This window comes from Cebus imitator, unplaced genomic scaffold (assembly GCF_001604975.1).
Source record: "Cebus imitator isolate Cc_AM_T3 unplaced genomic scaffold, Cebus_imitator-1.0 Scaffold4, whole genome shotgun sequence".
In the NCBI taxonomy this organism is placed as follows: Eukaryota; Metazoa; Chordata; class Mammalia; order Primates; family Cebidae; genus Cebus; species Cebus imitator.
Window position 1 is genome coordinate 3,266,327 of NW_016107319.1, and position 22,195 is coordinate 3,288,521.

Sequence of the window (22,195 nt, forward strand, 5' to 3'; positions counted from 1 at the left end):
TCTGTTCTGTTCTGTTCTGTTCTATTCTATTCTGATCTGTTCTGTTCTGTTCTGCTCTGTTCTGTTCTGTTCTGTTCTGTTCTGATCTGTTCTGTTCTGATCTGTTCTGTTCTGATCTGTTCTGATCTGTTCTGTTCTGTTCTGTTCTGTTCTGATCTGTTCTGTTCTGTTCTGATCTGTTCTGTTCTGTTCTGTTCTGTTCTGTTCTGATCTGTTCTGTTCTGTTCTGATCTGTTCTGATCTGTTCTGTTCTGATCTGTTCTGATCTGTTCTGTTCTGTTCTGATCTGTCCTGTTCTGTTCTGTTCTGTTCTGTTCTGTTCTGTTCTGTTCTGATCTGTTCTGTTCTGATCTGTTCTGTTCTGTTCTGATCTGTTTGTTCTGATCTGTTCTGTTCGGTTCTGCTCTGCTCTGTTCTGATCTGTTTTTGTCTATTCTGATCCCTTCTGTTCCATCCCGTCTTGCCCTCTCCTCTTCTATTCTTCTATTCCACTTGGATTATCTCTTGACAGCAATGTGCCTTTAAGACAGTGGTTCGCAACCCTGGCTTCAGATTAGGATTTAGTGAATATAGGATGTGCCTTTTGCCTTCTGCCATGATTGTGAGGCATCCCCAGCAATGTGGCACTGCGAGTCCATTAAACCTCTTTTTCTTTAAAATTTACCCAGTCTCAGGTATGTCTTTACTAGTAGTGTGAAATAGATGAATGCACCCAGCTTCAGTCCCCAGTGCTGACGTTGGTGCCTTCCCTGGAGGTGAACGTTGGGCTGATGGGCGATCCTGGCAGGTTCAGGCATGTGCCTCACATGTTGAAGTTGTAACTCCAGGACTTGTAAATGTGACCTTACTTGGAAAAGGAGTCTTCACGGTGTAATTACTATACTTCAGATGAAGTTATGTTGGATTAGGGGCGGCCTGAAATCCAATGACAGGTGTCTTTCTAAGAAGACCATGTGAGGATGGAGAGATACACAGAGAGAAGGCCACGAGAAGACAGGGCAGGGTTGGAGCGGTGCTGCCATAAGCCAAGGACCTGGAGCCACCAGGACCTGGAAGAGGCAAGGAAGGGTCCTCTGCTGGAGTCCTCAGATGGTGCGTGGCCCACCTGATACTGTCATTTTGAACTTTTTTTTTTTTTTTCTTTTTGAGACAAAGTCTCACTCTGTTGGCCAGGCGGAGTGAAGTGGCATGTGCTCACTGCAACCTCTGCCTCTCGGATTCAAGTGATTCTCCTATCTTAGCCTCTCTCTAGTAGCTGGAATTATAGGCGTGTACCACACGTCTGGCTAATTTTTGTATTTTTTGTAGAGACAGACTGTCACCATGCTGATCAGGCCGATCTCGAACTCCTGACCTCACGTGATCTGCCTGACTTGGCCTCCCAAAGTGTTGGCTTTACAGGTGTAGGTCACCATGCCTGGATTGATTTTGAACTTTGGACCTTCAGAATAGCGAGAGAACACATTTCTGTTGTTTTAAGCTTCATCTAATTTGTGGTGGTTTGTTAGGGAAGCTTGGAGAAGTCACTAAAGTCACTGTATCACAAGATGATTTCAAAAAGATCAGAGTGTTAATAACAGCTCACATTACCAAGTGATGGCTGTGCTGTATCTTTGTCAGTCTAATCTGTGAAGGAGGTGCTGTTATTATCTTTCCCACAATGAGGAAACTGAGGCTCTGAGGCAAGAAATAATTATCCAAGTTCATTCCCTGGATTAGTTGTTTCTGGAAAATAGACCAAGGCTGTTGACCAGGACTTGTGCTCTTAAGGGCCACACACATTTTCTTTGTAGCTGCCTAACAAATCACCCAAGATGTAATGGCTAAAACTAGCAGTGACCCTTGTATATTGCTTGCGGTCTTTGAGAGTTTAGGATCACGGAAGGGCTCAGCTGGGCGATTCTGGTTTGGCCTCTCTCATGCAGTAGCTGGAGCTGGAAAAGCAGGCAGTGGAGCAGCTCGGGGCAGGCTGAGCACTTCTCTCTTTTCATCATCTTGGGGTCTTTCCATGTGGCTCTCCATATGGGCTAGACCGGGCTTCCTGACAATATGGCAGCATCAGGGCTGTCAGGAGGCTTATATGGCAGCTCCTGGGTCCAGGGCTAGCGCTCCCATGGGCCAGGTGGAAGCTGGATTACCTTTTGTGACCTAGTCTCAGGAGTCATATAGCATCCCTTCTGCCACAGTCACAAGCCTGTTCTGATTCACAAGGAGAGGACACAGACCTCAACCTCCCTGGGAGGTGTATCAAGGTCACATTGTAATAAGGGTGTGGGGGATTGGAGATCGGCTAGAACCACCTTTAGAAAGTACAATTTGCTACCCTCTCAGTGTAGCCTGTTTTCTCAGGCCTCACTGACTCATTGTTTCTACTATGGGATCTGACACCTCCAGCTCTGGTCCCCAGCAAAATCCAGCTATTTATTTGCATCCTCAGCAAGAACAGGGGCTGGAGAGGTCAGCCGGGGCCATGTTACAGAAGGCCATAGGGAGGAGCACTGAGATCAATGTGGATGGTTTTAAAAAATTGTGATAAAATACACATGACTAAAATTTACATTTTAATCACTTTAAAGTGCACGTGGGTCGGTCGCCGTGGCTCACGCCTGTAATCTCAGCACTTTGGGAGGCAGGTGGGTCACCTGAGGTCAGGAGTTTGAGACCAGCCTGGCCAACATGGTGAAACCCTGTCTCTACTCTAAAGATACAAAAAATTAGCCAGGCATGGTGGCACGCACCTGTGATCCCAGCTATTCAGGAGGCTGAGGCAGGAGAATCGCTTGAACACAGAGGCGGAGGTTGCAGTGAGCCGAGATTGCAACATTACACTCCAGCCTGGGCAACAAGAGCGAAACCCCATCTCAAAAAATAAATAAATAAAATGAACACAGCTTAGTGTACTTACTATATTTAGTACCTGCATAATGTCATGCAACCATCACCACCATCTAGTTCTAGAACATTTGCATCCCAAAAAGACGAAGAGGATGAATGTTTTCATCCCAAAAGGAAACCCAGCGGGGAGTTCTATGGAAGAGGTGATACTTTTGTGCCCTAGAAGGATCTCTGCCTACAGCTTGAGTGATGGGCTGGAGCAGCGGGGACTGGTAAAACTGCAGAGACAAAGGCTAGCAGAGGGGCTACTGCTTGTGTAGATGAGAGAGCGTGGGCAGAGCTGGCAGGGAGGAGAGAAGAATTCAGACTTGGCATTTACGAGGTAGAATTGATGGACTGGGTGAGTGATTGATGCAGGAAGAAAAGACCAGGTTCCCAGATGAAATAAGAGTGTGGATGGTATTGTGATTCACAGAGCTGGAAAATGATGGGAGGCATGCCGACGGGTTGTGTTGAAGGAGGGGAGTAGATAGTAAATTCATTCCGGAAGACAGTGCTGCAGACACTGTGGGGGCATCCAAGAGGGACACGTCCAAGAGGCAGTTGGAGATATTTCTTAGGGTTGGGTCAACCACTTCCCCAACCTTGGTACTAGTGACATTTGAGGCCAGATATTCTTTGTTCTCGGGAGCTGCCTTCTGCATTGTAGGATGTTTGGCAGAATCCCTAGATTCCACCCAGTAGATGCCAACTGCACCCCTCTTTGCAATGATGACAATCGAAAACATCTTCAAATATGGCTGGGTGTCCCCTAGGGGACATGATTGCCCTGGTAGAGAATCACCCGGTCAGATGCACTGGGGAGTCATCGACATGAGAACAATAGTGAGGTAGGGGGAAGGTGCAGCTGGACTCCGGACCCAACTGAAGACTGATGAAAGCTGGGAAAAGGCACCAAAAGACACATCCATCAGCACCATGACAGCCTACCATCGCCATGACAACGCTAGGAAGTTACCACCCCTGGCAGTGGCAACACACTCCCCCACCAAGTTGCTGCTTATTTTCTAGCCATTCTGAAAGGCTGCTCCTTAATTAGCATGTCATTAAAGTGGGTACAAAGAGGACTGCACAGCTGCCCGGAGCCGCTCCTCTCAGCACACTGCCTCTGGGTTAGCCCTGCTCTTGCAGGAGCTGTCACCGCCAGCTGTCACCTTGCCACCTCCTCAATACAGCTGTTTTCTTCTACCACGGGCTTGCTCTTGAATTCCTTCCTGGGCTAAGCTAAGAACCTGCCCTGCATCAGTAGAGCAAACCTCCGGGACGTATGAGGCGCTCAGAGATTCCGCATGACATGCGAAGAGAAGAGAGCTCAGGACATGTGCACGATAAACACCGACTTACGCGGGCGAACCAGAGGAGACAGCAAAGGTTACTGAGAAGGAGCGATCAGGGAGAAGAGAGGAAAGAAACCCTGTGACTGGGCAGGTCCTGGTACTAAAGGCTGCCTCGCCTGACTTCCGGCCATCCACGAGACCACATTTCCACGTTCACTTCTGGGGGGCTGCAGAGCACGGGGGCTCAAGGCACAGGCTCTATGGATGTTTGAATTCCCAGCCGTGGTATCAAGGACAAACTGCTTAAGTTCCTTGTCCCTCCACTTCCGCATCCTTAAGACAGGGCTCACCTCAGTTCAGGGTTGTTGCGGCCACTACATGAGTTACAGCAGGCGAAGCGCTTGGAACAGGACTTCCCATCTGTGAGTGCTAAGTCAGCGTCAGCTGCTCTTATGATGACGCTCTGACTCATTTCCAGCCCTTTTGAACCTGGCCTCACTCCTTGGACTTAACGCCATCATTCTTACATTCAGCAAATATTTACGGAAGACTTACTATGCACCAGCAGACACTGTGTCTGGTGAGCAAAACAGAAGCAGAGCTCACCCCCATGGTTGGGGATGGGGGATCAATTGAGGGTCACGTGCACGGTTCCAAACGGAGACAAGCGCTGTGATGGGGCTACGGGAGGCCAAGGAGACCCTCTCTCTGCTCTGCCATGGTGCCTCGTCTTTATTATTATTATTTTTAGAGACAGTTTGGTGCAATCATAGATCACTGCAGTCTCGAACTCCTGGCCTCAAGCGATGCCCCAGCCTCAGCTTCCCAAAGGGCTGGAATTGCAGGCTTAAGCCACTCTGTCCACCTCTACCCTTTTTTCCCCCTAAGTCACACAGCCTCATCTGTTTGCAGGGCTGAGGCATTCAATAAAGGGGACAATCAAAGGACGGGAGGCCTTTCAAATGCATTTCTTATTGTTCTGGAGAAAGTATTACAGTGAAGCAGTCTTAGAGAGGCCAAGGTAGGCAGATCACTTGAGCTCAGGAGTTAGAGACCAGCCTGGGCAACATGGTGAAACGCTGTCTCTACAAAAAACACAAAAATTAACTGGGCATGGTGCTGCATGCCTGTCATCCCAGCTCTTTGGAAGGCTGAGGCATGAGAATTGCTTGAACCTGGAAGGTAGAGGTTGTAGTGAGCTGAGATCGTGCCAGGGCACTCCAGCCTGGGTGACTGAGCGAGACCCTGTCTCAAAAGTAAATAAAATAAAATAAAACAAAATGAAATAAAGTAATGAGCAGTCGTAGTCGTGTGGGCCTGTAGTTCCAGCTACTTGGGGGGCTAAGAAGGGAGGAGAGCTTGAACTTGAGAAACTGAGATTGCAGTGAGCCGAGATCACGCCACTGCACTCTAGCCTGGGCGACAGGGCGAGGCTGTCTCAAAAAAAAAAAAAAAAAAGGGTGCAAGTCCTTGAATCTCCATCTCCTGATTCTTTGGATTCTACAGACATTTTCATTCTCCCGAAAGAGTTCTCTGGCTACAGGCAGCCACAAGGAACACCCATGGCCAGATTTTCCAGAACTTCAATTTCAAAGTGATAGGAAACAATGCCCCTTAAATCACAGGTCTCGATTCTTGGTCTGGAAAGCAGGGGCGCTGAGCTGATACCCCAGAGCTAGCTTAGTGTTTCTCAGACCAGAGGAATGAGACGGCAGCGGTCGGCACTCCGGTGCACGCCTGCAGTTGCCATCCTGGCCTCTCCACCACGCAAAGGGTGAGCAACAAAGGGAAGGATGAAGAGTCGGAAGAAAGACCTGGCAGGGAGCAAGAACCTCGGCTGGATTAGCAAGTGACCAGAACCACGCCATCAAAGGACCTGGATAAAAGGATGGAGATCACTTGGGGAGAGCTTAAATACAGGCAGCTTAAGTGGTAAGAGACCTAAAGTGACTGATCAAAGATGACTTCCGAATCACAGCTCTGCGGGCCCTGGGAGCTGCTTGAGCTGGAGAATCAAGGGCTGCTGGGTGGGGAGGGGAGGGGTTTGTGCAGAAACCAGCAAGGTTTCACCTTCAGGGCAGGAGGCCGGGGTCCCTGAGTTAGAGGATTCAGGAGCAGGTAGGATCCTAGAGCACAGCCATTGTCTTTTTTTTCCTCTTTATTGTGAAATAATAATAGTCTTGCAGGAAGTGCCAAAAATAGTATATAAAGTCCCTTGAGCCCTTCACTTATCTTTCCCCAGTGGTGACATCCCACATAACTGCAGTGCCATATCAAAGCCGGGAAGTCCACATTGCGATACTGTCGGTTAAGCAGATCTGATCTTGTGTGTGTGTGTGTGTGTGCGCGCGCGCGCGCACAGTTGGTGCAAATTTCTACCATGTATAGATTTGTGCACAGCACAGTCACAATGCAGAACTTTTCCATCACCTCAATGGAGCTCTATGTAGCTACGCTTTGTAGTCTGGGCGCTGTGGCTCAAGCCTGTAATCCCAGCACTTTGGGAGGCCGAGGTGGGTGGATCACAAGGTCAAGAGATTGACACCATCCTGGTCAACATGATGAAACCTCGTCTCTACTAAAAATACAAAAAATAGCCAGGCATGGTGGCACGCACCTGTGATCCCAGCTATTCAGGAGGCTGAGGCAGGAGAATCGCTTGAACACAGAGGCGGAGGTTGCAGTGAGCCGAGATTGCAACATTACACTCCAGCCTGGGTAACAAGAGTGAAACTCCGTCTCAAAAAAAAAAAAAAAAAAAAAGAAATAGAGCCTTGCTCTGTTGCCCAGGCTGGAGTGAAGTGGAATGAACATAGCTCACTACAGCCTCAGCCTCCTGGGTTCCAGTGATGCTTCCACCCTAGCCTCCCTAGTAGCTGGGACTACAGGCACACACAACCATGCCTGGCTAATATTTACTTTTTTTTTTTTTTTTTTCAGAAATGGGGTTTTGCTGTGTTGCCCAGGCTGGTCTCAAATTCCTGGCCTCAAGTGTTCCTCTTGCTTTAGCCTCCCAAAGTGCTGGGATTACAGGTGTGAGGCGCTGCACCTGGCCCCCCTTGCAGTCCTTGCTTGTCCCCTGGCAATCACTCATCTGTCCTCTATCTCTGGAATTCTGTCATTTTGAGAACGGTATAGAAATGGAATCATAAAATATGGAACCTTTGGAGATTGGCTCTTCTTCACTCAGCATAATACCTTTAAGACCCATCCACATTGTCGCATTTGTTCTTTTTCATTGCTGAGTAGTATTCCATGGTTCTGGTATAGTACAGTTTGTGTATCCAACAACCTAGTGAAGTACATTTGGTTCTCAGTTTTGCACAATTGTGACCATGGGTTTTACATTTGGTACATGTGCTTGAATGGAGTTTAATAAAACACCCCTAGAAACACACTTAAATTTTATTTCAGGATATTGTTTTAGATGCTCTCATAATATCAATTGTGCTATTGTATGAAAGGTTTTGAAAAGACGAATTTGAAAAGATGATTTGCGTCCTGCCTCACAGACAGAAAGCCAATGTTTCTTGTCAACCTTTAGTATGTTTACATCTGAGGATACTGGGAATGTTGTCACTGATAGACCTTCTGTCTTTGCTTTGGCCACCAGGAAGTTGAGTTTGGGGCCAACTGTTCATCTGTGGAATTCTGTTCTTATGCAATGCTCACCTAATTTGGCCTTGACATTTTCATCTTTGTTTTTTACCTTAAATATTATTTTAAGTACAACAGTGCAGAGAATTTTTACCATAATTCTAGGGGATCCTGTCTTTCGAGCAAAAATTCCTCCAGTGCTAGAGAGCAGAGCATGTTTCCTGGGAGACACATCGCTCAGTAGAAGAACGAAGAGTGAGCGAACAGGATGGTGGGAGGCCTCTTTCACCTTTGCTAGACTTTGAACATGTTTAGGGTCAGAACCATGTAGCATTTATCTTTGTAGTTCTGCAAGTCAAGTACAACGTGAGGTGCAGAATAGCTGTGCCCAGTAATGTTTGCTCACTCTTCTACTGTGGATCTCTCGGGAGGAGAGCCGTGGATGTTCTGTCCTGTGGGTCCAGCTAGGACCACAGGGTGAGGAAGGGGATGAATCTCTCTAGCAGCCACACGCATGTGTGGATGTGGGAGCAGACAGAGGTGAAACTTCAGAGCCCCAAGAGCTGAGTGTTTGTTAGGAAAGTCCAGATTTTAGATTCCACAGAACACGAACAAAATTCTAGGGTACTGTGATGGTTAGTACTAAGTGTCAACTTGATTGGATTGAAGGAGGCAAAGTACTGTTTCTGGGTGTATCTGGGTGTTTCTGGGTATTGCCAGGAGAGATGAACATTGCAGTCAGCGGACTGGGAAAGGATGACCCACCCACAACGTGGGTAGGCACCATCCAATTGGCTGTCAGCATGGCTAGAAAAGGCAGGCAGAAGACAGTGGAAGAAGCTGACTTGCTGAGTCTTCGGCCTTCATCTTTCTCCTGAGTTGGATGCTTCCTGCCCTCAAACATCAGATTCCAAGTTCTTTGGATTTTAGACTCTTGGCTTATACCAGTGGTTTGTCGGGGGCTCTTGCTCTTGGGTCTTTGGCCACAGACTGAAGGCTGCACTATTGGCTTTTCTGCTTTTGAGGTTTTGGGGCTCAGACTGAGCCACTACTGGCTTCCTTGCTCCTCAGCTTGCAGACAGGCTGTGATGGGACTTCACCTTGTGATCATGTGAGCCAGCTCTCCCTAATAAATTCCCTTTCATATATACTTCTATCCTGTTAGTTCTGTCCCTCTGGAGAACCCTGACTAATACAGGAAGAAGTTCTGTTACTTACTTTTCATCGTGGCAAGTAAGTCCATCAGCTCAGCCACCGCCCAAGCACAAGGACACAGAACCCTGCGTATAAAAAGATAATCATTACCATTTCCTGTTACAACCATCTCTATCTCTCTCTCACACACACTGGAAGGAAAATATGATATCTTGGAATGAAGGGTTGAAATTTAAACAGAATGCCTGTGAACTTTCATATTTTTCTCAGTTCACACAGATCTTACTTTGAGGTCATGAATTCTTTTTTATTGTTGTTGTTGTTATAGAGATGGAGTTTCACGCTTGTTGCCCAGGTTGGAGTGAAGTGCTTCGATCTTGGCTCACTGCAACCTCTGCCCCTGGATTCAAGTAATTCTCCTGCCTCAGCCTCCCTAGTAGCTAGGATTACAGGCGTGAGGCACCGATCCCGGCTAATTTTTGTATTTTTAGTAGAGATGGTGTTTTGCCATGTTGGCTAGGCTGATCTCAAACTCCTGACCTCAGGTGATCCACCGCCCCCTCAGCCTCCCAAAGTGCTGGGATTACAGGCGTGAGCCCCCACCCCTGGCCTGAGATCATGCATTCTTAACACAGGCAGCAGCTGGATCTCTCTCCCTCACTCTCTTTATTACATTGGAAGATGCTTTATTTCTTTTTAATACCAGCTCCTCCATTGACTATGTAAAATTGAAATATTTCACATGGTCATTCCCATCAGTTAAAGGAAAACAAAGCATTTTCCATATATGGGTGTATTTTTTTTTTTTTTTGTATTCATATATACATGGCAATTTTTAGCTCACTTCTCCAAGGGGAAGAAAAAGGACAAAAAATGCCTATCAGATTTCATCTCTGCTCGGAGAATTGGCTCTTAGGAAGGTGAGAAATGTGTTGAATCATACAATGGTTTATGGCCCTGCAAAGGGTCGCGGTACAGCAAACAGATACACAGTGCACCTGTGCTCTTATTTCAAGGGTGTGTGTGGGGTGATGATTAGGAAGAAAAGTTTAAAAGACTCATCAGGGAGGTAATAATGAATAAAAGGTTGGAAAGCCACGCTGTACATGGCTAGTATCTGAGAATCATTGACCTTGACTGTGGGAAACTATAGAGGTACCACCCAGGACTTGAGAAACATGCGTTTTAATCGCCAGAGTTTGCTATGGGTCAGGCACACTGCCAAACCCTTTAAATGCATCATTTCACAGCAACCCTGAGAGGCAGGAGCTCATATTATGTCCGTTTCACAAATGAGAAAATCCAGGGGCGGAGAGGCTAAGCCACTTGCTCAGTCTGGGTCCCACCGTTACCAGGGGCTCAAGCCTAGATTCAAACTCACAGTGTCTGACTAACTTATTTGAAGAACAGGCTTTTCAGAGGGTCTTGCTTGCAGCTGTTCCAGGAGCGTGAAACTTGCATTTCCCCTTCCTCATGAAATGAACAAAGTCTGGCCAAATGTTTTGGCCAGAGTCTTATTCCTGGCATCCCTATCACCTGTGCTGGGAATCATTTGCATGGCCCCAGCAAATCCAGACGTTGGAGGTCAAAAGAGCAAGCCACAGGTCCATCAATGGAGTGATGGGCCTCCCAAGCCCGGCAATTAAGAGGGGATTCTCAGCTGTGAATGTGCCTGTTGGCTTCCTGATGGAAGTCTCTCAGGCTAATTAAATAACCATGACGGGTCGGCACTTCCCCACGACTTCACTCAGAGGCCGCGCAAGGACCTCTTTTTACCTGAAAAGGCAACCTTGCCAACCTTTGTGCTCAGAAAAGAAAGCAGGCCTCTCCGGGAGCAAAGGAAATGCATTTCAGGACAAGGAAGGGCCTCCATAGAGACAGAATCCAGTCTAGGGTTCTTGCCTAACACCTTTGGATAAATCTTGGTGTACATTATGTCCGTTCTTACTCCTCATCCTCCACGCAGCTGCTGGGATTGGGTCTTTAATGCACATATCATGGCCCCTTTCAGCTCAAAAATTCCTTCACGATGCCCTCTTTCCTCTAGCAGTATTTGCCGTCAGCGAGACTGCACGATCCCTCAACAGAATTCCAGAAAACATCCTGAGAACACGCACCTGCAGCAACCATTATGTGCAGGCTGGATAAACGTGCTAACAGGTCCTGTACATACAGGTCTTTTATAAAATGCTTAGATACATTTACCCAAGGCTCAGTTGGCAGCGGCTTTCCCCTGTCCTCCCAGTTAGCTTTAGAAATAAACACAGCCCAACCAAACAAGAACAAGCAAAAGCTATTTATTCAGAGCTCGCCATAGCAAGGGAGTCAGCCAGCATCACTCGTGTTTTGGCAGAGACTCAGAGGTAGATGGAGGAGAGGGAAACCTTTATCGCAGAAGGGAAAGAAGACTCTGGGTGTGCTCTGATTGGAGCGCTGTCATGGGGAACCCGAAGGTGGGGTAATTAGAAGTGGGCATCTTCTGTGATCTGGCAGGGGTGTCTGTTTAGCTTTCTTTGGTTTATCCCCAGTTGGAAGCAGGGACAAAAATTTTAGGGAAGCTGTCAGTTATTATTTGAACCCTGGGCATTTGGGACTGATTGTTACAGGAGTTGTTGATTGGCTTCCTGAGCCAGTTGCTACATGTAGTGGCCAGACTTCCTACCAGTCTGATTTCTGGAGAGCAGGCTGGCACCCTGGGCTGGTTCCTGTCGAGAATGTTGGGCTGGTGGCTGCAGATTGTTGGGTCAGGGTTCTGTCTTTATATAGAGTCTGGCCACTGCCTGTACATTCAGTCTCTCGGGTAAATGTGTAAATCGAAAGAGATCACATGACATTCTTGGCTTCTCATTTATAAATGTTTACAATTACCGACAGGTGACAATTAGAAGGGACACAAATTATATGCGTTGATTTACTTAACAGTTTGAAATGAGTTAAGACATTCTATAATGTGTACACAATCAATCTTAAAACCGTGATGCGTGTAAAAGTGTTCATCAGGATTGTATGTGTTTACGAACATTTATGCTCTTAATAGAATTGTTTCATTCATTTTGAGCATTTTGTTTTTGTTTTGAGACAGAGTCTTGCTCTGTCTTGCTCCAGCCCAGGCTGGAGTGTAGTGACATGATCATAGCTCACTACAGCCTCCATCTCCTGGGTTCAAGTGATCCTCCCACCTCAGCTCCCCAGTAGCTGGGACTACAGGCACACACCACCACACCCAGCTAATTTTTAAATTTTCTGTAGGGATGGGGTCTTGCTATGTTGCCCAGGCTGGTCTCAAACTCTTGGGCTCAAGCAATCCTTCGCCCTCAGCCTCCCAAAGTGCTGGGATTACAGGCATGAGCCATTAAGCCTGGCTGAGTATTTATTTATGAAATCAAAGTTTTGAGAATTTTAAGAAGAATAAAATACGTAAGAAACTGATAAAACCATAGATGAAATGCTAATGCAGTAGGAGAAAGGAGATAAGGTAGCTCACTGGTTCTCAAAGTGTGACCCTGAATCAGCAGCATCAGCCTTATGTGGGAATTTGTTAGAAAAGCAAATCCTCAGGCCCCACTAATGATCTACTGAATTAGAAACTCTGAAAGTGACACCCAGCGATCTATATTTGAGTAGTGCCCTGGGTGGTTCTGATACATATGAATATTTAAAGACCACAAAATTAGATTAACACATCAAAATGTAACTTGATGGCAACCGATGATAAAGATGATGATGTTGATTTTGCTTTTTTTTCTGAGACAGAGTAAGACTCTGCTAGACAGGCTGAGTGCAGTGTATGATCACAGATCACTGCAGCCTCAACCTCCCCAGCTCAAGCAATCCTCCTGCCTCAGCTCCTGAGTAGCTGGGACTACAGCCATGTGCCACTGTGCCTAGTTATTTTTTATTTTTTGTAGATAAGGGCTCTTGCTATGTTGCCCAGGCTGGTCTTGAATTCCTGGATGCAAGTGATCTCCCCACCTTTGCCTCCCAAAGTGTCGGGATTATAGATGTGAGCCACTGAGACTGGCTGACAATAAATTATTGATCAAGAACATAGGAGAAAGAGGAGGACATTTAAGAAGAAAAAAGAAAGGGTACAATATAGGCCTGATTAAATAAAACACAGGAGCATCTGACAAAATGGGTCTACAAGTTATAACCACACTGGAAACATGTACTGTGGAAACTGTATTTCAATGCTAAGCCTCACAAGATAAGATATGAGGGGAGTTGGGGGGGGGGAGAGAGAGAGAGAGAGAGAGAGAGAAAAGAAAGATGCTGGAGAGAAGAGTAACCACTTGGAACAGACACATTCATATTTTATTTATATCTCTGAGGAGAACAGTGTGTGTTTTGCTGGGTGCAGCTATTTTTCAAATGTCTATAAATTTGATTGGGTTGAACAAAGTACAAACTAATTTAAATGCATCACTGAACTTACGATGACTTTTGCTGTGATGTGTTTTCTCAGTCAATTTGCACTGAACTGCTGCCATGAAATCTCTGAACACTGAAAAGGGGTACCCCTATGTAAAGCAGTTATAGACCAGTGGCCTGTAGGGTAACGTCTAAACTTATCAGCAAGGTCTGTTCCTACGTGTCTTATGAGTTATCCTTCCTTGTTTCAACAGGTTGGGTCATCTACCGACTGCTCATTCACTTGTAACTTATAGCAATATCAAGTCACTTGATTTTTTTTTTTTTTTTTTGAGATGGAGTCTCCCTCTATTGCCCAGGCTGCAGTGCAGTGGCACAATCTCAGCTCACTGCAACCTCCACCTCTTAGGTTCTAGTGATTCTCCTGCCTCAGCTTCCCAAGTAGCTGGAACTACAGGTGCACACCACCATGATCAGCTAATTTTTTTTTATTAAAAAATTTTTTTTTAAATTTTTTGCATTTTTAGTAGGTACTGGGTTTCACCATATTGGCCAGCTGGTCTTGAACTCCTGACCTCTTGATCTGTCTGCCTTGGTCTCCCAAAGTGCTGGGATTACAGGTGTGAACAACCGTGCCTGGCCACTTGATGTTCTTAAAATTCAGCAGGTTTTGTTTCTTTTACTGGTGAACTTCTATATATCCATTAAGATCCTGCTCAAATGTCACCCCCTTTACTTCCCAGTAAACAATGTACTGCCTGAGTGAGGAGACCATGTGTTTTCTTCTCTGTATGCACAGGACCCAGCTTAATGTCTGCTAAGTTAATGCTAAACAAATATTTGTTGAGTATTCATTTACCACGTAGACAAATTATATTTTTTATCTAAAAGGTGTGCTTATTTGTTAAGTAAGACATGAAAGGGCTTGCATGTATCCGTTACTTGTTCTTTGCAGCTTGCCTATACAAAGTTATTTGCTATTGATGAGTCAGTAAATGAGAAACAGAAAACAAAAACAGCAACAAAATGACAGTGAAGGAAAAAGAAAATCAATCAACAAAAACCTAGGCTAATACTGTTGTTACTATTTATCATGGCATTTAGCTTGGAGCTTCCTGGCAGTCTAGGCAAAAAGGAAAAGATTGGGTTACATAAGCCAGTTTGACTAATGAATCATGGTAGTTTATCAAGAGAGATACACAGTTTTACATAAGGAATTTATAGGTTCCTATGTTATGAACATCGATAAACTGTTAGATTACTCTAGTAGCTATAGAGAATATTTATTTGTTCATTCTTCAAATATTTTTTGGGCATTTGCTCTTTCCTAGACATTGTGTGGATATTGGGCTACAGAAACCAATGATATGTTCACATTCTACAGGAGGAGAGAGAAAGGTGGATTTATGCAATATAGCATGATACAGTCCATGTTACAAGGAAAGTCGGGAGGCTCTAGGAGCCCAAGGCAGGAACTTTGGCTGTGGTTGAGAAAGTAAGGCTTTGGGGAGGAGATGATATCTGAGCTGAGTTTTAAAGAATGAGTTGGGTTGGCCACATGAAGGGGTGTCATAGGAGAGAGAACATTAAGTGCAAAGTTTTGAAAGAATGAAGCGTGGTGCATGGTGTACCACTCCATGATGCAAGCAATTCAATAACACTAGCGTGTTTGGCGGTAGCGGAAGCAGGTGAAATTGACAAGGTAAACAAGCAAGTGCCACACCATAAATTATCCCCAATGACACCAAAGGACCTTGGTCTTTGGGTTCTGCAGGGCAGGGCAAGGGGGGCTATAAAACAATTTAAATGAAAAAGTGACATAGTCTAAGTTATGTGTTTAAAGATGAAGAAATGCTCCTTATGCCGTCTCTCCTTAGTCCCCCACCGGGGCCCAGCTTTGCTCTGTAGTCAATCTTCACTGGTCCTAAGTGTCTTTGCTACGAGGCCAAGCACTTCTAAAACACTGAAGTCTGAGCTGACATCAATTATGCTGAAAGGGGAAAAAATTAATTAAAAGTTTTCGAAGGGCCGTGTTCTGTATTCTCCATTTTCGTGTTATCAGCAACGCTGCCTTTTCTCCTGGCTGGGAGTTATTACAGTATAACATTTTCATGTTGCTTGTAGGGTAATTATGTCAAATATATGGGAGATGATAAGCGGCAGTTTGTATTATTCTGTGATTAATCTCCATACATTCTGGCATTTCAATCTGGCCTAAGGAGGCTACATTTGCTATACTCTGTGCAGAGGGAGGATGTGGGGAAAAGCGGGAGGATTGGGGAGTTGAGACTGAGGTGATTCTGGTTGGAAATATCCCAGTTCCCCCAAAGAACCCACCAACCCCAGGCTCCACTTCCCCTGTTCTTTCCAAGGCTCATTCAGTGTAGTGCTTCTGAAAGTGCACCTGGGTTGTTATGTACATAGCACCCTCCTACCCCCTTTGCTGGCCTCTTCCATCCCAAACCCACAGAATCAACATTTAGAACGTTATAAAGCCAAGGAATTTGCATTTCCAACTACTCCCTGAAAAATCATTCTTACATATTTAGAATTTTTGAAAAGCAGATCTAGCTCAATCAGTCCCAGTCCTTTGCAAACCTGAAATCGGATATGAAAGTTTTTCAGGATGGTGCTGGAAGAGCAGATTTGGGAATTTCAAATCACCTGAGATCACCAAGGGAGACCGTCGCATCTCCTTATCTGGGTTTCTTGAAAAATGTGCAATAGGTGGAATTTGTTTATTGTTACCCAGAGGAAGGATAAGACATCTCTTGCAAGATGTTAAAACAGGGAAAATAACATTTCTTTTTCTTTTTTGAGATGGAGTCTTGCTCTCTTGCCCAGGCTGGAGTGCAATGGTTCAATCTCAGCTCAATGCAACCTCTGCCTTCCTGGCTGAAGATTCTCTGGCCTCATCCTCCTGAGTAGCTGGGATTACAGGCGTGTGCCACCATGCCCAGCTAACTTTTTGTATATTTAGCAGAGATGGGGGTTCACTATGTTGGCCAGGCCGGTCTTGAACTCCTGACCTCGTGATCCACCCATCTCGGCCTCCCAAAGTGCTGGGATTACAGGTGTGAGCCACAGCACCTGGCCAAAAGAACATTTCAGTAGAGGTTCTAGACACACACTTTGGGAATGAGCCCTGTAGTTGGAACAAAGTCTGAAGCAGGAGAAATCTTGGCTCAGGAAGTAGAGGGGTGCCTGGTCTCACATCCTTCTTGGTCAAGGGGTCTCCTGCCCTGAATCACCTTCAACATCTAAACCAGGGAGGGTGATGGCGGATGACTTCTCCAGCAAGCACAATGCTATTCTGCTGCTGCATTTCAACATACTGTTAGGGTTCCTTTTCTTGATCACCATCTGCCCTGATGAAAGCTGCCTCGTGGGGTGGTGGGTCCCTCAGAGGTACAGTTTGTATCGGGCCACTGTGCTTCATCTCGCTTAGCCATTACGGTTGTGGCCAGACCCTTTTGATCCTCACAAGCCTGACCTCTTGACTCCTGCAGAATTCCAGAATCTTCCCAGTTCCCAGGTGGAACCCTCTGCCAAATAACCCCCTAGGCAAACAGGCAAAAAATATCGCGGCTTATGTTGGGTTTTCTTTAGTCTATGATTTATTGATGGAGAATATGAAATTTTCATTAAAACAGACTGCTGCTCCTCACTCATTTGTCACATTTCTAATTTGTATTTTAAGACATTAATAAAACTGACACAGTTAATTATTTTTCAAAATGTCAAATATATTGAAGATGTGGGACTGGAATGAAGCTTCCTGTTGTAGCAGAAGGAGGCATTGGTTCAAGAAAATTATCTCATGGTTACACTGAGCTCTTTTCCCTTCCTCAACCTTATGGTCAGATAAATTGTCTTTGATCTCTTAATAGATGTCACTGTTTACAAAGTACTTTCTTTTTTTTTTTGAGATGGAGTTTTCACTTTTGTTGCCCAGGCTGGAGTGCAATGGCATAATCTCGGCTCACTGCAACCTCCACCCCTTGGGTTCAGGCGATTCTCCTGCCTCAGCCCCCCAAGTAGCTGGGATTACCGGCCTGCGCCACACACCTGGCAAATTTTGTATTTTTAGTAGAGACGGGGTTTCACCATGTTGGTCAGGCTGGTCTTGAACTCCCGACCTCCGGTGATCCGCCTGCCTCAGCCTCCCAAAGTGCTGGGATTACAGGTGTGAGCCACTGTGCCTGGCCAAAGTACTTCCTTTTTTAAAAATCCTGAGATATTATCCAGTAGTGCTTGGGGAGGTCCTGGTTTATGTCTGTGGTCTTAGTATTGTTAATAATGTACCCCGGGATTGTCTTCATTTGTATGACAATGTGTATCAGGTTCTGAGTCTAAGACTGTCAGGGCTTTTGAGTTAGACATAACTGGCTCACGTCCTTGGTAACCACGTGACCTCTCTTTAGCCTGTTTCCCCATTTGTAAAACGCAGCACATAATAGCACCGACTTCACGTTGTCATGAGTTTAGATGATATGATATAGTATGCATGGCATATAACAAGAGATCAATATATGATTGCTGCCACCATATTTGTGGCCATTATTATCATTAGACCCTGCATGGGGCTGGTCCAGACTTCGCCCTCAGCCCCACCTCACTTTACATCCCCTGTTGCAGCCTCTGTCTGGCAGCTCTGGACTTCTTTCAGTTCTACGTGTGTCTTTGCCGCAGGGACTTTGTACCTGCTGCTTGATCTTTTAACCTGAGTCCCATCTCAGCTCAAACATAATTCCCCAGGGAAGCCTGCCCAGATGTCTCTCATTAGGTCAAGTCCAGCTGTTGTCAGCTCTTGAAACATCCTACATCTCTTTTCTGTAACAATTGTCATTGTAAAAAATTAGCAGGTACGTGTGTGATTCTTTGGTTTATGTCCATCTCTCCCACCAGTCTGTAAGCTCTGAGAAGACGGGAGCTGCGTCAGTCTGCTTACCACTGGTCCCTAGCACCTAGTGGAGTGCTGGGCTATAGTGAGTGGTCAATAACAGCTGGTTGAATGAGTGAATTGAATCTCACTGCTTTCGGACTCATCAGTTCTACCTCATCTGTTCCTATCAACTCCCAAGTCTCCCTGGGGTTTTCCGTATCTTTCATTGACTATCCATCCTTCGATAAAATGGGTCTATTATAAGAGTAATAATAGCTAAGATTTTTGGAGTGCTTGCTATATACCATGTATTTTACTTGCATTATTTCTCTGAAGACTTATGATAATCCGATGAATTCAATGCAATCACCACTACCCCCATTCACAGATGAGGAAACTGAGACGGAGGTAATGACACCCAGCAGGTGAGTGAACAGCTGGGATTCCTGCACAGCGGCTTGACTCCAGGGCTCCTGCCTCTAGCTGAGACTGTTCTATTCCTCCTATGAACTGTTCTATGAAAAAATAGTTCATCACCGTATCCTCAATCCCTAGCCAAGTGCCTGAAACATAAGGAGTTCGATAACTATGTATTTAATAACTTGAAGTTTGAAAGAATAAATAAATTCTAATTATTAAACTACCACATTTTTTGCCCAGTCCTTTGGCTCCCAAAAGCCTGTAATCCCAGCATTTTGGGAGACTGAGGTGGTCGGATCACCTCAGTCTGGGGTCAGAAGTTCGAGACCAGTCTGGCCAACATGGTGAAACCCCATCTCTACTAAAAATACAAAAATTAGCCGGGCTTGGTGGCACGTGCCTGTAATCCCAGCCACCGCAGAGGCTGAGGCAGAATATTGCTTGAATCGGGGAGGTGGAGGTTTCAGTGAGCTGAGATTGTGCCACTGCACTCCAGCCTGGGTGACAGAGCGAGACTCTGTCTAATAAATAAATAAATAGCATATTCGTGAGTTGTAATTTTTTTTAAGTTACTTCCATTTTTTTTTCTTTTTTAAATTTAGGTTTCTGTGACGATCTGGGTATCTCATGGAACATGTGACCTATATTAACAACATTGTCTTGCTTGTGGTGGTGAATAAATATTTAAGGATCCCTGGGCCCATTGCACGCAGGGTGCTTCCAGGGGATACAACCCGGAATTCCAGGATGGGATCTGGAAGAGTGAAGGCTCAGGGGTCATTTTCCTTGGAGAAGGGAATTGGGGTGTGGGAGGTTGGAAGGAAATGGTGGTATGAGGCTGCGGGGAAGATATGCCCCGGCATCTGAGCCTGCTTGTAAAAGGCAGAGCCCTCCTCTGGGTCTAATTAGGGATCAGAGAGAGAAGGAGACTTTGTGGAGCTGAAGTCGTCACTTGGGCCAGGGGCAGGTGTTTTGGGCAAGTGGGTCTTGGGCTGGGATTACGCTTCCAGCTTCTCTACCCTCCCACCCCTCAATTCACTTTTCAGAGGAAAAGGATCCCGGAATCTTGAGTCTTCTAGATCCCATTCTGGGATTCCAGGGTGTATCAGTTGGAAGCACTGTGAGTGCTGTTGGCCCAGGGATCCTCAAACATTTCTTCAGCACTGCATACAAGGCAGATGTTGTTCGTATGTTCATATAGATCACATGTTCCGTGGCAATGCCCAAACTGAAAAAACGGGAAGTAACTAAAAAAAATCGCAACTCACAGATATGCTATTTAATAATCAGAATTTGTTTATTCATGTGAACATCAAGTTATGGAGTGCATATTTATTGAGCTCCTTATATTCCAGGCATTTGACTAGAGATTGAGGATTCAGTGATAAACTGTTTTCTCATAAATCACAAATAGATACATTATAAATGATATAACTTAAAGATAACACAAATTCATCTACTCTATTAAAATTAAATATAACACAAATGTATCTACTGTATTAAAATTAAATACATACATACGCACCCATCCGCAATGAAGTATATATAACATAAAAACACAGCACACACATTCTTTGTCTAGGTTCATACAATCATATTGTCCAAACTTCCATGGGTACAATAGGGTACACAATGATACTTCTCTCTTCTGCCTCAGGTCTCTGTCTGCTCACTGGGTTATCTCTCACCACATCCAGCACCATCAATTCTTTGGCCTCCCCTCCAGAGCAAATATGTTTATCTTTTTTTTTTTTTTTTTTTGGAGACGTGATCTTGTTCTGTCACTCAGGCTACAGAGCAGTGGCAGGATTGTGGCGCACTGCAGCCTTGGTTTCCTGGGCTCCCGTGATGCTCCCACCTCAGCCTCCTGAGTAGCTGGGGCTACAGGCATGCACGACCATGCCCAGCTAATTTTTTTTTTTTGTAGAGACAGAGTCTCACCATGCTACTCAGGCTGGTCTCGAACTCCTGGGCTCAAGCAATCTGCCTGCCTTGGCATCCCAAAATGCTGGGATTACAGGTGTAAGCCACTGTGCCCAGCCTCAGAGCACAAATGTTTAAATACTGCCCCCGCCCCGACTCCACGACACCTTTCTTTTTCTTTTCTCTCTTGTTATACACAAATGGCAGCAAAGTAAACAGTGTTCTAACCTTGCCTTTTATGCTTATACCTATCTTGGAGGTGGTTCATATCAGTTTACAAAAAGCTTTCTTGTTCTTCTTTACAGCTGCTTTTTGATAGCTCTACGGATGTCAGTGGTGAATTATTAACAGTAAATCAATAGAATGGAAAACTTCTGCAGGGCTTTGATGTCATGGAAAGAAGTTCCTGGTATAAAACATAATGGGGGAGAAAACCAGACTGTAGTTTCACACCATATGGTATTATCATGGTTATGAAAAATAGAATCTATATGTGTATGTGAATAGCTATATGAATTAGGAAGAATGTTTATTAAAATATTAGCATCAGTTATATCCCAGTGGTAGCTTTATTATCATATATATATTATGTGTATATACGCATAATATCTATATACAGAGACACAGTCTCACTCTGTTGCCCAGGTTGGAGTGCAATGGCGCCACCTTGGCTCACTGCAGCCTCTGCCTTTTGGGTTCAAGCCATTCTCCTGCCTCAGCCTCCCAACTAACTGGGACTACTGGCATGCGCTATCACGCCTGGCTAACTTTTGTATTTTTAGTAGAGACGGGGTTTCATCATGTTGGCCAGGTTGGTCTCAAACTCCTGATCTCAGGTGATCTGCCCGCCTTGGCCTCCCAAAGTGCTGGGATTACAGGTGTGAGCCACCATGCCTGGCTTGTTTTTGTTTTTTGAGACAGGATCTCATTCTGTTGCCCAGGATGGAGAGCAGTGTTGCAATCACAGCTTCAACCTCCTGAGCTCATGAGATGTTCCTGCCTCAGCCTCCCAAGAAGCTGGGACCACAGGCACGCGCCACCATAACCAGTTAATTCTTAAATTTATTATTTTTTTAAATAGTACTTTAAGTTCTGGGGAACATGTGCAGATCATGCAGGTCTGTTGCATAGGTACATACATGGCAAGGTGGTTTGCCCATCCCCCCATCACCTATATCAGACATTTCTCCCCTCGTTATCCCTCCCCTCTCTCCCCACCCCTGCTGTCCCTCCCCTGGGCACCCCACCCCCGCCCACTGACCACGGTGTGTGATGTTCCCCTCCCTGTGTCCACGTGTTCTAATAATTCTTAAATTTTTTTGTATGGGGTCTCATCTTCTTGCCCAGGCTGATCTCCAACTCCTGGGCTCAAATGATCCTCCCACCGTGGCCTCCTAAAGTGATGGGATTACAGGTGTGAGCCACAACACCTGGCCTGTATTTTTAACAAAGAAAAATGTGTGATTCCTACAGCCATGACAAAGGAAATATTATCTTTGTTTTGAAACAAACAAGTGCCCTTCACACCTGCTCTGCCTTTTACTACCGCCTTAGGATGGATACTTAGACCATGAATGGTGGTGATTCCTAGTGCCTCAACTGTGAGTCTTCACCTTTTTCTTAGCTCAATGCCTGGAATATGATGAAGACATGGAAGCAAAAACCCCAGAAC

At 45.4% G+C, this 22,195-nt stretch overlaps 1 protein-coding gene across 1 annotated transcript in view; it reads left to right on the plus strand.

The window, feature by feature from the left end:
• TMEM114 (transmembrane protein 114) overlaps positions 1-21,076 on the plus strand; it is a 45,703-nt gene extending 24,627 nt beyond the window's left edge. Inside the window, exon 3 of the mRNA XM_017533837.2 lies at positions 20,829-21,076. Coding sequence (XP_017389326.1) covers positions 20,829-20,839 — 11 coding nt within the window. The 3' untranslated portion in view covers positions 20,840-21,076. The remainder of the gene's footprint in view (positions 1-20,828) is intronic.
• Positions 21,077-22,195: the final 1,119 nt, after the last annotated feature.